The 16,640-nt window shown below is 48.2% G+C and overlaps 1 protein-coding gene across 3 annotated transcripts in view; it reads left to right on the top strand.

Moving 5' to 3' along the window:
• The window catches only part of LOC120901308 (G1/S-specific cyclin-D2), a 37,253-nt gene that overhangs the window by 16,273 nt on the left and 4,340 nt on the right, over positions 1-16,640 (top strand). For all 3 annotated transcript variants that reach the window (XM_040309133.1, XM_040309135.1, XM_040309134.1), the window contains exon 4: positions 1,989-2,145. In XM_040309133.1, coding sequence (XP_040165067.1) covers positions 1,989-2,145 — 157 coding nt within the window. The remainder of the gene's footprint in view (positions 1-1,988; positions 2,146-16,640) is intronic.

Raw genomic sequence — 16,640 nt, 5'->3', positions numbered from 1 at the left:
CACCACCGCCAGGTATATAAATGGACCCATCCCATCCCCTTATTATTTGGTCCGGTAATCGCCAGGAAACGACGCACACAGCACAGCGCGACGTCGCTGATTTGAGCGGGAGATTTGATTGCGAACGACGAGCGCGCGCATGGGGGAGAGCAGACCGGGTGGGAGAGGACGATTATGAGATTTTTTATGATTCTGATTTTTTTAGCACTGAATGGGCCGTTGTTTGTTGTGTGCTGTGTTTGAAGGCGCTGGAGCCGCCAATAGCCCTGGCCGGTCGTGCTCGTTGCGCAAAGGCCCCATCGAAAGGAGAAAAATGCGTGCTCGTGTGTGGTGCGGTGTTTTTCTTCAGGAGAGAAGAGTGCTCGGACTGTGACGCGATCCTGAACGGGAAGAAATCGGGAGAACCTGGAAGAGGGAAGAACGAACTCTTCTCCTTCAAACCACCATAAATGCGCAATGATGCGTGTACAAACGGTTCCAGCATTCCATTCATCACAACAATCACATCACATACTGAGAAAATGGAAGGAAAAGAAGACGACATTTACGTTTGGGCAGCATCCCGGAAGAAGCCCTCTGTGTTTGTCACACTGATGAAGAGATTGACCGGTCGGTCCCGGTGGTGGTTGGTGATGCAAACCGTACGAGAAACTATCCGTCCATGCTTGCGGATTTTATGTCCTTCGTGGAGAGACAGAGAGACAGCGGAGATGGTGATTAACAGCTCCTGGGATTCGAAGGGGAAGCAATAGAGAAGAGCTGCAGCAGCAGCAGCATGCAACTTTGATCGGCGACCACACCGGGAGAGGATAGATCCGAGCAATGGGACGATTTCGGCTGGAGTGTCGTCGGGGTCGTGCAGATATTCATCAATCAAACAATCTCACACTCTGCTGCTGCAGGACAACTCCCGTCTTTTGTCTCACAGATGCAACGGGTCTCGGGAGGGTCTTTACCGCAAAAGCTACGATTTATTATGCGCACGGCCCATATAATCCTGCGGTCAATCATGAACAGATGCACCCAGCAGCTCCGTGTGTTTTGGCCCTGGTGAGGGGAAGAGTGTGGCTATGAATGACCCAACGTCGTCTCCTTCGGGGTTGTAAAAACATTTGCATAACCTATCCCATTCGTATAAGACAAAACAAACCGAGAAACAATCCTAAAGCGGACGGTTGTGTCAAGAGAGGAGGATTTTCTGTAGAACAGCAAGAGCACGAGAGGAATAGCCACATGCATTATTATAGCTCTTGCAACGTAAAACTGTGTACTGTACGTCTTGTGGACACAACTGTGCCCCGAAGGGAGTTACCCTTGTCCCTTGTAGTGCGCTCAATTTAACGGTTTTTGAGCCATTTCATTTCTCTGTTTTCTCGAAGACGTTAATAGTGTTGCGCTTGCGCCTAAGGGCCGATTAATAACTACAACGGATAAACAGAAAGAGAAAGAGAAGGAGAGTGAATGGGGAGTAGGTTATTAAGTCTTACAAAATTAAGTTTTACATCCTTTCGGTTGGGGAAAAGACACTTTCAAATGTGGCCTGACAGGCGCAGACGCGTGGTATGATGTGGCCATCGTTTCACGTTCGACCGTGCACGAAATTTATGCAAGCGTGTGTGGCTCCTGCGAGCACGTGCCCCCAGGGGGAGCTGTCCTTTAGGGTCCTTTTTGGGGAGTATGTTTGTTGCTGCGCCACGCGTTGCTCAACTGCTTAAGAAAGCCACGTTCCAGAATAAATTAAAGCAAGCTTTTAGACGGTTAAGCAATAAAGTGTGTCCTTATACCATATGTCTTCCATTCGACGCGTGCGCCTGGAGGGTGTGTGTGTGTGTGTTTCACTTATCTCATTAAGAGAACAGCAAAAAACAACAGTTGGCCTCCCGATAATCCATACTCACATTCCGACATTATTTTCTGTAACGAACGCGCTCTTTTTTAAGTTTCTGTTGCACTTACCTTCTTTGTCTTCTTCTTTTTTTCGCTTGCAGAACTGGGAGCTGCTGTTGATCAGCAAGCTCGAATGGAACATCAACGCGGTGACAGCGTACGATTACGTCGACCACATTCTGGAGCGCGTCAAATGGGGCTCGGACGATGCCCGGCTGCGCGAACATGCGCACACCCTCATCCACGTCTGCAACACAGGTAAGGAAGGTTGAGGCGAAGAAGAAGGAGCGCAATGTTTTGCGATAGATGATGTCCTTTTTTCCCGATCAACGGTCGGTCACAATCGAAACGCGCGAGTCTTGTTTCCTCCAAGTGGTTGTGTGCACACACAATTAAGCAATTTCGGCAACAACACGATTGTGGATGTGTGTGTGCGTTAGTGGTGCTTCTCGTTAATTGCCAAACATTCCCTCTTTCGCAACGACAGCGCGTGGTTTTAGGTCGCTCGTTCGTCCGTTTTGTCGTTGCCCTTTTTTCCCCCATTTCTGTTATTAATGATCGCTATAAAATTGCCCTTCCGCTGTCTCTGACCGACCGACCAGGGTAGGGACTCGTCTGTGTGTACTGGTCTCTCTGGTGATGGAATGTCTGTAAATCTCCCGAGCGATCGACATTAGGTGCTCTCCGAAGGGGACTGTTCACCGCGTGCTTTTTTATTCGGGATTGATTTGTCAAACGTGCGCAACCGACGAAAGGAAGCAAACACATCTCCTCTTCCTCGACATGTGAGAAATGTGTCTTGCCGGTGCCGTCGTGCCATTAAGAATGCGTTCAGAGAGCAGGAGTCCAACCAACAGTGTCCCCTCGCCCAATGGAGTGTGCGAGATACGGAGGTCTCTAATTCGAGGTCATTTTCATAAAATTCTTTTACTACACGTTTATTGCCCTCTCTCACTCGGTTGAAATTTATCTTTAAGACGGTGGTTACGCGATCCGGGAGCGTTGTTGTGTCCGGGAGGAGGAGGACGATCGTGATGAAATTTTTGGCGATTGTGGAATCGCAACAATAACAAGGAACGAGCGAGGAGGAAGGGAGCGCATCTTTTGAGGTGATTGGATTTTTGGTTTTATTGCATTTCGGAGCGCGCGCGTTTCGGTATCCTCTGTCGTCTGTGCGCCTCGCTGTTTCCTCGTCGCGGCGACCAAACCCTACTGTGAAGCTCCCGAGGACAATTATTCTTCGATTTCAATGCCAATCGGTGGCATTGCCTTCTCGCGCCGGTACACAGCCCAAGCAAGCGCAAGGCGCCTCCGGGGTAGGAAGGGAATAGAAAGAAGAGAGTTCTCTGTGTGGTGGAGGAAACAGGAGGAGGCAGGATGGGAATATATATTCTTTTGATCGAATCTTGCCTCACGACCACGGCGACGGCGACGACGACGGCGGCGGAATCTTTCTTCTCACCCTGTCTGTGTTTTATATGTGTTTTTCGGTCGGTTTCGGTCTGTTGTTCCCTTTATGTGTGTTCCCCTCGCGCGTCCCGAATTGAATGGTACATTCATTTTCGGGGATATTTAAATTCAAGGTTATCCGCGAGACTGCGAGCGCGAACCCGAGCGCGCGAGAGCCCCGCGGTGTCGAAGCGTGTTGCTTCACGAATCTGAGCCGGCGAGACAACTGCGACTACTACTACTGCTCTACCGCGCTGCGGTAAAAGGGCTCAACGCGCGCACACTGAATCACACACACACACACACACACTCCTGGACCTTAGCTCGTCACCTCGTTCTCCCAGTCGCAGGCACACTCTCCACTTTTAAAGCAAAGCGGAAACGAACCAGATTCCTGCGCGTTACACCCCGAATCGGGAGGTCGTGTCCCTTCACGGTTACAGCATGGTACGGTGGTTTGCCGCTGTTTTCGTTGTCCTTCTTCCCGACATTTCTCTCCACGGTTTTTGCAAAATACCCGTGTGTGGAAGATGATGGCATTGTAGTGTTCGCGAATCCCGGGAAAAGGGGTTCGATGACAACACGAAACTGAAATAAAATCAGGCAAACCGGAATCGCTTGCAAGAGAGCTGTCCAATATATGTGGCGTCTGAAGATAGAGAGAGAGTGAGAGGAAGCTACAGAGCCAGACAGGATTGCGAGCTCTGAAGAACGGAGAGAGGGGTTTTCCAAAGTTAAATGGCCGGATTTGCAAGAAAGACTTCGTTGGTTGGAGAATGCTGCTTGAAGAAGAGGACCTTAAGTCCAAGGACCTAACGAGGAGTTGATGTTGAATGTAAAACTTTTGATGATTCGTGTTACTATAGGGGTGTGTGCTGCTAACTGTCTCAAGAGGAAGTGGCCAGGTATTACAAGTTGTTCCAATCGTTACAACTTCCTACCCAAAGACCCCCGAAGGATAATAAAAACGAGTTCGCGAGCGCGCACCATCTGCTGCCCGTTATTGTTCAATGCACTCTACAAACTCGTTCGTCCTTTTGCTGTTGCGTTCCTTGTATCCTTTCTTCCCGTCATTCCGATACACTTCGATCGCGCTATAACGAACAGGGAAATAAAACGTTCAACTCCCGAGCTCCGAACATCAAACAGCTGCCATCCGCTGCTGTCCCGTTTTAAGGTCCGCTACAACACGCACCCAAGGATGACGGCCATTTGGTGGTGCTGTGGGTCTCCTTGTTGTGTTGCTTGTGCATCGGAATCTCTCCTGCGCGCCCTAACACCTCTGCTCGCTTTGCGCACCGCTGAAATGACCCACGCAGGAAGGAGTTTTCACTTCCCGACACTCTCGTACACAGGTTGTTGCACAGGCAGCAAGAACCTGCTGGTGCCTGTTGCTGCTGGTACCTACTCTACCACACGGTGGTGCGCCCATGCTCATTACACCCTGTTGGCGTGCTTGATCAGGATGTGAGTGTGCTTTTAACCTTTAACCGAATCGGAGGGGGTACCCTGATGGGTGCAAGCGCAGGTGTTGTGTACGCAGCAGGGTCCAGCCGGACGTGTCCTTAATTGACTGGGTCGCTAGTTTTATTTCCTATCGCGACACCTCGATCAGTTCGGAAAATCCGGAAGCCGCGCCGCCACCACCGTCGGTGCAAATGTGTGCTGCGTGTGCAGGTGGAAAAAGGAGAAATTTATGTTAATTTCCGGTTCGCTTTCTAATGAGGGTTCCCTTTTGCGTGTGTGTGTGTTCCCCACCACCTCTCTTTCTATCTCAAAACTGTCAACGGCCAATTGTTTGTATGGTCGAAATCCGACAGGCGCGAACTTGGTGTGTAGTCGAACAACACACTCAGATCATGATATTCTACAGGTTTGCTGCTCCAGCAGAGGAAGGAGAGCTATTTTTGAAGAGGGAAATACCTTCCTTCATGTTGTCAACTGGAAATGTATGTGTGTTGTGTGTATTGTTGTTGGCTTTGTTTTAGCGTTTTAATAGCCTTGCCAGTTTTGAAAGTCAGACGCGCGCGCGCACACTCAAAGTCCGTTCCACCACATGCCACCACCATAAACGGGGGTCGAGAAGAAAGAAAACCTGTGTGTGCAAGAGGAACTTGCCCCGAGGGTCATTTTCCACGTTAGGAAGTGCGAGTTTTTCACCCCCTGCGCGAGTTGTTTTTAAATGCCCGCACCACTTTTTTCTCCCGTGCTGTTGTTATTGGTCACTCGGGCCAATTAATAATCTGGCAGCAAAAGTGGGAGAGGGGGGGGGGGCATACCTTCTTCCTATGGGAACGAAACGGCGCGCCCGGAGTCCTGTTTTAACTTCTGATGTAGACCTCCCAACGAAGGAGATCCAACATTTTATGATAAACGGTACGCGGACTTGCGCGCCTCAGTTCAACGCAAAAGGATATTGCTGCATGTCTGTCTTGCGTTGTGCTGGCTGTTGTTGGGCCGTTGGTAAATGCGTATCCAACCAGCACAGCCCCGTGTTCTTCATCACCTGCTCGGGAAGAAGTTCAGGAGACCTTATTTTTAGCCTCGAGCAACTCTTCCGGGGTCGATGTTCCGTTGTGGTGTGTGTAGCAAACTAAAACAGAGAACCCCTTTCCACCAAACGGTCTGATCTTATCGATTCGAGGAAGTTAAATATCAAGCTGTTGTGGAAGAGATATCTCTCCAGTATGTGTGGCGGTAGAGAATCTCCCCCGTGTCAATGTTTGCACTGTTGCCGCACGATATCAGACCCCACAAGGGGAAGAATCGGATTAGTACCTATAGAGCTACACAAGACCTGGATGTCTTGCATCTGCCATCTGCCCCGCTTTAGGCTGAAGAGTGCGATAATTCCTTGTAGGAGGCACAACAAGGGGTTGACATTATAAGCAGACACCGGTTGCGTTGTGATTCCTTCGACCGGGGCCGAGTGATCAACATCCATCAACCTCCAGAATGACGACGTGTTTAGTATGCATTCCACAAAACATACGCAAACATTCAAGCCGAGACAGTGTCAAAATTGTGTATGAAAGAAGGTTGTCATCTACCGCTCTGCCAGCTGCTGCTAACGTCTCTCTGTCGGATTCGATGGGAATGTGTGAGCCATTCTGTCCCAGGAGATATCCTCCAGATATCTCGTCTTACCTTGCGGCTGCAACCGGTTTTATTCGTCTGTTTGACTAAATTTAACCATTTTTGCAACTCATGCAATTGTTGTTGGGTCGTGTGTGTGCACGCACTGATGATAATGATACTGGCACAATGTCTCTCAGGGTAAGAGAATCAAGGCATCATTGCAAGATTAAACAAGAACCTCCTCTCCCTGGACATCGCCGGTAAAGCACACTCGCTGATCCTCTGTGGGGGGTTGGTTCCTGTCACACATTATTCGCTGGATCTCTCCCGCCAGCTAATGAATAAGATAGCCTCGAGAAGGAGTCGTCATTTACATTTTGAGCGGTGAGTTACTGTGACCGTTTGCGCGCTTGCAACATTGTATGGCAAACGGGCCGTTTCATTTAAAGGTTTCCTGAGGTGTGTGACACTGTCTTATGGATCGCTTCTCCCTCTCCCTCTCTCCCTACACACACACACACACTAGACCTGTTTCCGTCCCCATCGTCGTCATGTATCAGATCAAGTTTGTACCTTTTTGTCCAATTTCCCACCGAGGTTTTGAGATATTCGGGACCCTACTCTTGAACGCACAGTGCGAGATAAGGTTCGTTCCCTGTGCATGTCCTGTGAAGAGATATGCACTGTTTGCGGAAGGGAAAACTCGTTCCTCCTCCTGTTTGTCTGTGGTATCCGGTCCTGGAACACACCGCGGCCCGTGTGTCTCCCGCCTCGAGGATGCCCCGAACGCGCGTCATCCTCTAAAAAGGGACCGTGAAGAGGAACCACTTTCTTCTCGGAAACAAACGGAACTTTACAAAGCCGCAACAACGTGTTTTCGTTTTGGCAACGGTTTCCTTGGGAAACTGTCGCCCCGATTAAACTGGAAGAAATTTATCACCCTTTTTTTTGTTGGTTTGGGACGGGGTTTTGGGTTGGTGGGACACCGCATGATCAATAAATTAATTACTAGTACTCCTTTTGCTGCTCTGATGCTGCTGTAACGCAACGCAACAGCACTCTGTGTAACGGCGGCAAGTCTTGTTTTGGGTTATAAAATTCCTTACCACTTACCCTTTTTATGAGCACACGGGGGGAGATGTGTACAACATTCCTGTACTTGCCATGAACCAGAACCGGCAGAAAGAATAAGGGCCCCGTTAGGGAATGTGACCAAGAAAATAGGTAGGTTTTGTCAATTAATAAATCCTGACCGGTAGACGATAAATCAAGGGACCTATTTTTGTTCGTCCTGTGAAAACCCCTCGTGGAATACGGTTGCAATGAACGTATGGAATCAATAAAAAATAGCAAAAGCACGAACACCAAGGCACAACACCGGTGCGTGCAATATTAGAAAGGAGAAAATTAATTAAAAGCACGACGGGGAAGGGAATCACAACGCGCACCACTCAATCATTTCTCCAGCGACGTCGAAGAGAGCGTATCTTCGATGGGTTCTTGATACTGTTCAGTCACATGCTGTGATCGCAAAAAAGCGAGATCTTAGAAAGATCCTTTTTAACGAAGGATTTGTCACATTTTTTTGGCATCAAATTTTGCACCCAAAGCAGCACCAAGAGTAGTTCCTTCCCCATCTTAAATAACAGTGTCCGTCTCCGGTTTCATCGTTTTTGCTGCAGAAAAAGTCTTTCTCCCTTCAAGAAGGTAACGCATGTTCGAAGGGGAACTCTCTCTCTCTCTGTAGACCCCTTCTAACGACGATAGAAAACACATTTTCTCCAAATAATGGCACAATGATAATGATAATCCAAATCAAAATCAATTGCTACCGAACATTTTGGGCACAAAGAAAGCAGCAGCGCGCAGAGCAGCACACACACGCGCTAGCGTCGTTGACTCCGTGGCAGGATTTTTGGTGGCCTTTATTTTGAATCTTCTCTTACAAAGGGAATGTAAGGAGAGGGGATCAAGGGAGATGTGGCATTGTGAAGGAATTTAATAGAAGAAAAAAACTGTAGAAACTTTCGCTTTACGATTCGTATTTTTGGCTCGTTTGTCGTCGGGTAAAGGAAAGGTGATCCCTTTTCTAGTGAAGGAATAAAAAATAAAGGATAATAAACCAAAAAAATGATCGGATGAAGTTTAAATCACTCTTGAGAAGTTTTTCAATATCGAATAGATTACGGGGAGAAATGGATTTTTTTAATCTTGTGTGACATTGATGCCTTGTTTCTTCTTTTTGTGTGCTACGTTTGTGTTCCTGTCTAGAAATTAAACAAGAAAAAAAATTAAATCTTTATAACAATCACACCTGGCCAATTCCTCTTCCGCTTAGAAGACGCAAAGACTGTTGTTACTGCCCTTGTTGTGGTACGCGAGAAGAAGGGGTCTATCGTGCTTGAAGGATGCATTTTTTTGCGTTATAACATACTCTTAGACCGAGGCTCGATATTGTCGAGTGCAACGAGATATCCTTCTTAATTATTTCCGATTTAAAATCACGTCTCGGTGTCGCGCGAGGTTTTGCGCCTGCTGCTGCCCTCCTTTTTTCTGGGTCTGGGTCTAGTCTGCCCCTTTCTCCTCCTTGACGGTGCGTCGTACCTTCTCGCCGCGGCTGTTTGATGCCGTGTCGTAGTCGTCGTTTTACTTTTTTTCTTTCACTTTGAATTCTTTTCCCGTTTTTTTTTCGTCAACAACAAGGATCGAATGACGATCGACGGTGTGGTGTGTTGCACAATGGGCTAATTTTGTGCAGCTTGCATTTAAACACGCGCGCGCCTGCGCTCGCGCAATACCACATTTGTATGAGCTCCCTGAGACAAAACAACACGGGCTTTTGGCATGATGTTTAATGCAGTTGTGCGCGCAGCACCACCTTTTGTCTGTCGCGAACGGGGGAAAAAAATGCTGCCAGGCGGCGGAAGGTCATTTTCACCTTCCTCCGGCACCATAACCCCACCCCGGGGTAGTTCATTGAGAGCAATTACAATTACACAGTATGTACATCCCTTTAAACGGTTTCCCTTGCCTCGTATGCGCGCCTCCACCATATCGATTTCGATCGATTCCTAGCTAAATGCATTCACGCGCGCCGCCACCGCTTTCCACCAGCTCAGCTGCCCATCAAATCGATTGATCGGGAGACAACCGTGTGGCTCTTTAAGAAATGCCGTAAGGAAAAACGCGTCGTCCTCCTATCCTTCCCTCTCGTTTGTTGACCGCCTTGAAATAACATAAAACACAGAGAGCACTTGCCTCTCTTCTCAAACGGACATTAAAAGGCCCCACGACGTTCTTGTTGTTTTGTGTGTGTGTAACCAAAAGAAGGGGTTCGCTGTCTGTCGTGTCTCCGCTGGCAGCACTTATGAGGCATTTCATCATTCGGGTGGGACATCACGTCCTCCACGTGCACACACAAGCCAGGCGGCCGCCGGCGCAGATTCCGCTGCTGAGTTTTACACGTTTCCGTTCCACCGGTAGGTTTTCAATTTCGGTTGATATATGCACATAAATAATTAAAACCACAATCAGCAGAGGGCCCCAAAAGGCTGGCGATGAGATATGTGTGTATGCTTTTAAAATGCTGGTGCGTTGTTGTCCGACCATGGTCAAGAAAACAGATACGCGTAGGAAAATTCCCTTTTTCGGACGGGCAGGCAGCAATGCTGTTGACCGTCATAGGTTTCCTTTCGCCCTTTTTGCTGGTTGGTTTTTCTTCACTGTTCCCATTTCTCAAGCAAGCGCTGGGCTCTGGGTTTTTGGTCCTCCAGAGAGGGAGGGACGAGGAGGTAGCATCTGTGGTGATGAATTGGCCTTTTAAACTGGTTGAGTATCGATTGTCTATTTTTTGCAATTATTATTAATTAGTGTAAAGGGAAATCAAGATCGTTCTCCTCCTCCACAGTGGAACGCGAGGACGACTTCATTCTGCAGTTGGTTGCCTCGTCCAAACACAAGATTTTCCAGATTTTGTTTACAGTAAATCGCGCATCCTTCTTGTGCGTCGTTATTCTTGCTGTGTTTGTGTGTGTATGTTGGAACCAAAGCCACTTCTTCTCTGCTCGAGTGATGGTTGCTGCTGTCGGTGGGATGGGTACACTTGTTTAGCAATCGTTCGCATTTGCTTTCCTTTTATTCCATTTTCCTCCGGGCCGAGAAACAGGGTCCTCAGCAAGAGCCTTGAAATAATAAGCGAGAAAAGAGTCGCCCGTCTCGGACGAACAACGCATATTGGTGGTGGGCAAAGAGAAATATCGGTACAAACGGAGAAGAATTGAACCTGACCGATCGGGCATCTCTTCTGTTGTGCGTGTTGTTATGTCTGGTTGCATATGCTGCCCAAGTCCTTCTCTTCTCCTGTGTCCCTGCGCAGTTCCTGGAAGGAGGAACACACACTCCGCTCTGCTTTCTCACCGACGACTCGATTTCGATCTTCTGCTCTTGCCCTGGGAGATCGTTGCGCGTGTTGGGTAAGTGTAAACGAGGACGAAATAAGGCAACGGTTTTCCCATGAATTCTGACATGGTATGCGGTACTGCAGTACTCCTCCTCTAGAAGCATGCGTAAATCAATTAAAACTGCCCTTAAGCGCTTCCACAGGAGTCTGATCAGACATTTTCTGTCCCATTTTCTTGCTCTCGCATATGCTAATAAGGGTGCGTGTGTTGCGATTTTCAAATAGTGTAGAGTGTCGAGGGCACGCAGGCTAATCAATACATGCGTCCCGTGGCGGATTGGCTTCTCTCAAGGGTATGGGGTTTGGAAAGCTGTCATTCCCTACTCAAAACGCACCAGGCTTAAAAGATATGTCAGAGGGGCTAGTTTACGATAGGCAAATTCATTCCACTTAACCCTTTTTTCTGTGTGCTGCTAATATTCGCATCGATCATCCCTTAAAATCTACAACGTGTGCGTTTCCCTTCCGTGCGCTCTCAAGCGCGTGTGTGTGTGTGTCGAATTGGCCCGGGGGCCAATATTTACAAATATTATAATTTTGACGCTCCGCTGCTAATCGAACCTTCTAGCAGAGGCCAACATCAGGGGACAGACATCTCGGTGTAGATGTAGATTTATTACGATCACAGCCAGTGTACCCTTTTGCTTTAATGCTCTACTACTCTACTACCTGTTAGGTGGGCTTTTGGCGGATGGATCAATCGAGTCTCTCTCTGTGCCGGGCCCGTTGTCGTTGAGACCTTGCTGTCTCGAGGTCTCCGCAGCACACACACACACGACTGGTTGTAAAACGGCTAGAGAGTCGGTTTTCGTTTCTAACGTTCGGCTCATTACATTAGGTGGGCCACTCTTTTGCGCGGTGACCGGTAAAGATAGACAGACAGAGACGAGAGACAGAAAGACTCACACGCGCGTTAACCTTCAAAGAAGACGGGCTCCAGACACACGGCGCGCTCTCGTGTGCCTGTGCAAAGGCCCTCTCCGAATTGCTGGTGGTAGACGACCACGGCGTTGAAACAACCTTGGGTTTTAACCGGTACATTGCTCCCCCTCCCTCATCCTCTACCCCTTTCCCCGTTCGTTCGATGTGCGAAAAAAGGGGTTAAAATAGATTTACGGCCCATCGTTTGCTCCCTCTCTCGCTCGCTCTTTTTAGGTCTTTTATAATAGGATAGAGTGATTATGTTTTAGGACCTCCAAACCGTCGTCCCAAAATAACAAGAACTGCCCGAGCGCGGTATTCCAATACCCAAAAGCGTTTGATGTGTGTTACGTGTGGTAGGGTACACTACTACATCTTGGCAAAAAGGAATCCGTGGTGCGTGTGTGGCGCACATCTTCAAGCCTACTTCCTCGAGCACACAGTTTAGAGCTCGCTTTCTCTCTCTTTCTTCCTATCGGACGATGCAAAATTATATATGCGCAAAAATCTTGCTTTATTTTTCACACACAAACTATAAAACGGTATTCCTCCTCTGGGGTCCCTCGACGTTGTACACGGCAGACGAGGAGGAGGAGAAGGCGATGGTGTGTGGTTGTGCGAGAAGGTTGTTAGCTTCACGGCGCGCGTTCCTTTAAGCACGCTAAAAGAGAGCCCAGAAAACTAACCTTTGCTGAATCCTTTTTTTTTTTCATTTTCTTCGGCATCTTTTGTCGTGTTTGTGCATGTGTGTGTGTCGCGCCCTGAGGTGGGTCCGAAACCCGGTCTTAAAAAGGATCCGCAAGAAGCAAGAAGTGAAAACTTGAAATTTCTGCAACCAACCCAGCCAGTCAGCCTCTTTCTCTCTTTCTCTCTTTACTGCCGCTTTTCTTGCACGGAAACCGTTGCTGCTCTGCCACAGAGCATTCAAGAAGAGCCGATTGCAGAACTCTGTGTGTACTTTTGCTCTGCTGTGTGTACATGCAGTGTGGTGCGTCTCGTTTTGCTTAGCTTTTCCACAGCTCTGCTCCGTTGCTGCTGTTTGGAACAAAGGCAGGAAACGGATCGAATCCGTGCAATTCGAAACGGTTTCCCGTTTTGAAAATGGGCATATCCTTCCCTTCTTCTTCTCAAGAACTACTCCCGTCTCCAGAAACGGCGGCGGCATTGCACAGAAGTGTAAGCATCGCCGCATGTGTTTGACGGTGTTTTGATAAATTCGATTCTTTCAACGAAATTATTGCTGCCGCCGCTACCTTTATATCGTTTGAATTCGTTTCGCAAGACGCGGGAGAAGATTATTATCTGTTTTCCTGCTCCAGCGCGCTTTTGTTTGCGATCGATCGTTTTCTGCAGATCGATAAAAAATCCAATACACCATGATCTTTCCCTTTCTTTTTCTCGCTCGAAGATGGGGTGGTGTATTGTACAATCGTGATAATTTATTTTGCACGATCATAATCTGCAGCTGGCTCTCGTGGATGATGATGGGGTGGAGATCGACTATAAAGAGAGAGAGTGAGAGAGCCCGGGAGAAGAAAAGCCTCCTAATGAAACATTTCATGATTTAATCCCGGGTTCGTCGCCTGTCCTTTCCTTGAGGCTAGGAAATTATGTTCGTTTACATTTTCAAACGCATTGCAAAACGTCGTGCTGTGTGTGTGTGTGTGGGGTGTATTATTACGAAATCCTCAGGCATGTATGCCTTCTAGAGGGACTTTAATTCCGGCACACCAACAATCGGGGGCTGTAAAGAAATTCCTAAGGACCCGATCGTTTCCTTCAATTGCGATTGCGCGACCACCGGGGACAGCGGCAGATGTTGTTGCAATGGTAAATTAAATAAAAGCCATCCCTCCTGCTATTGCCGTTGCATTCCCTCGTTTTGATCCTCGAAATGCAGAAGAAATAAATAATAATCGTAATCAAAATGCGGCGTGTATCGCGGGAGGAAAAATGTGTGTGTGTTTAAGTGAAGGGGAGACGGAAAAAGCGTTTCATTTCTTCATGAAAAGAAACACCTTGACACCACCGATCGTTTTCTACAATTTTGTTTAATGCATGATAAGGACTCCTCCTAAGGTCCAGGTGGAAATGACGCAAATGCTTAGAGAGTGGTAAAGAGAGGGTGCGTCGTCTCCTTTGTCCTTTTTTTGTTACCTTCGCCCAGTAACAAATGGCGCAATAAAGAAAAAGGAGCAGGAAAGGAGGAGGCAAGGATCACCACCGCCAACCGACCGTAGCCACCACCACCACCACCACCATCGCCATTCGGATCGCTTTTACCTTGCCACGGAGGGAGGGGTTGTGCACATTTTCTTAGAGTGTGTGCTGCAGCAGCAACAGCAGCAAGCGTGTGTTTTCGTCCCTTCGCGTGCAATAGCGCGTCACCACGCTATAGAAGATTGTCGTCCTGCGATTGAAATTGTAGCGATCGTTGATTATATTCCTGGCAGAGGGACGCCGCAAACCCAAACGACAAACACACACACCAGGTGTTGAAGACGTTACATCGCGTCGTCTCTAATAAAAAGCTATCGGAGTGGAAAAATAAAGGCGGCCGGGCCGGGTCCCGGGGGGAGAATACGATATAGCGACATTTGCTCTGTGAGTGCGTGCGACGTCTTACACAGGGGGCCAGGTCTCTAGGATCGCCTTCTTGTGTCCTGCTTTTGCGATGGCGTGTCACCCGTCGCCGTCGTCGTCGTCATGTGCTGTGTGCACACCCGTCGTCATCATCCCCCAGGGCCATCTGTGCTGCTACGAATGGTGATCATCGTTTGATCAATCGGGTTTGATAACCGCTCTTTTGTCATTCTCATTTTTTGTTGTGTATGTGTAATGTTACTTCCGTTATGTGCTGCTCGGAGAAAAAGAAGAGGGGTCCACGGAGGAAGATGGATGTGTGCTACTTTTCTTCCGGTTAAAGGTAGTAATGACTACCTTCTGTTTTCTGCTTGGATGTACATGACGACACAGACGGTCCCAGCAGCAGCCAGCCGCCACACACTCTCTATTTTTTCACTGTTGCTCTGTCATTGACACTTATTGGGTAGAGTTTTTTCATGTGTCTTCGGTAATGACAATTTTAACTCAAACTGAACCAACACTTACTGCTTGAAGCGTAATGGCCGCACAGTTATAGGGGGTCCTTTGCTTGAAAGATTGTAATTACATTTGGCTGTAAACTTCCAGCACTCTCTCCCCGACAAGAATTCGATAACTGAAAAAAGCATAAAATGGATATGCTTTCGCGCAGTAATGAAGTGAAGACGGGAGACCTTCCCCGTCCAATTAAAAGGCGCCAAAATCACCCCGGTGCGATGGAGTCGTGTCTTGTCTTGGCTGCATTTTTTTTTTCAAAGTCTGATGCATTTTGCGAACAACATCCCCCGAAGGCAAAGTGTGCTCCAAATTATGCAAAAGCCCCCCGCCGAAAACGAAGCCGCCTTTTACTTTAAACACCCCAAAGAACCCAAAATTGCTTTGGGAAGGAACTGTGTTAATGCTGGAGCGCTTCATTTTAAGGTGTTGTGGCTCTCTCTCTCTCTTTAAAGCCAATTTATGTTTGCTACAAGCAGGAGGATCCGGAGAGCCTTCATCTACTGTTTAAGATAATAACTCTAAGGCGCACACACTCTTCGTTATGTCGTTCGTTCCTTTAGCGATGAGCCGTGTTTTTTGCCTAACCATTTCCTTCCGTTTCAGAACACGAAAAGGAAAGGAGCAGAGCAGCAGTGGGTTACAATCGCGGGCTAATCGAGTATAACATACCCAAAAAAGAAAGATATCCGTAAATGAGGGGCAGGTGGTGCGTTTGGCTCTCGGTTGCAACACACCGGCGCGCAGGTGAACGCGATGATTGAGCATCTTTTCTAAAGGATATGTATAAAGAGAAGCGCCTCCTCTCTACGTTGTCGATCGTTCGCTGGTGCATCGATCGGTCGAAAGCAGAAGAGGAGGGAGACAAGGTGGTTGTGATAATGGGTGGGTGCTGCTGCTGCTGCCGTGTGGATGCAGGTATAGTGGATGGGGGGAATGAAACTCCGATGCCAAAACAAAACGGAAAACACTTAAATTATGCTGCAGAAGTGTAGAGAAAGAGGCTTTGGATGGATGGTGGGATGTGTGTTGTGTGCCTGATGACGCTGGCGACAGGTGCCTTGCGTGTGAGTGATGAACAGAGCAGCGCGCAGGGTAAAACATAAACGACGGACGGGGCCTGCACTGGACAGACAAAACAAAAATATGTTTCCCGTATGCTGCATCTTACCCCACACCTCTCCATCCGTTGTTTTGATCCTCGCTCGCTCACCCAAATGCAGCAGGAGACGAAGAGAATATCCTTGATCGCGCGTATTCGAAAGCCCACAACGCAAGGTGCAACCTCGTTTCTTCGTGTTTACGGGCCGAGAGAGCTGTGCTGCGGCGGGTCCATGCGCTATTTTTTAATGCAGCCATCGTCTTTCTGCGCTGTACGCCAGGATGTGTAGAGAGGGAGAAGCTCCGAAGGATGTCGGTTGTTTGTAAACAAAGCTTGGTAGACGCGACCAGCAGCAGCAGCAGCAGCGGGAACAATGAAGTGTGTGCGTGCTTTCGAGGTTTTGTGCTGCAAAATAACAACGCGCCAATTTGTGCGAGGATGGACAGAAGGAAAAAAACCCGCAGCATATTGCAAAAAAAAGAAATAAGGAAGGAGGACATTTAAACGCGAAACGTGCGCTTTTAAGCACAAAGGAATTAAAACGAGGGGATACCACCACAATAACACAACACACCACCTGGCTCTCGCGCTCGCCAAAGGAAAGCTGCAAGATGTTGGTGGGGCCTTTATTTTGCACCTTTAGAG

This window comes from Anopheles arabiensis, chromosome 3 (assembly GCF_016920715.1).
Source record: "Anopheles arabiensis isolate DONGOLA chromosome 3, AaraD3, whole genome shotgun sequence".
NCBI lineage: Eukaryota > Metazoa > Arthropoda > Insecta > Diptera > Culicidae > Anopheles > Anopheles arabiensis.
Note: the sequence above shows the minus strand (reverse complement) of the source record. Positions and strands in the feature narration are given on the sequence as shown.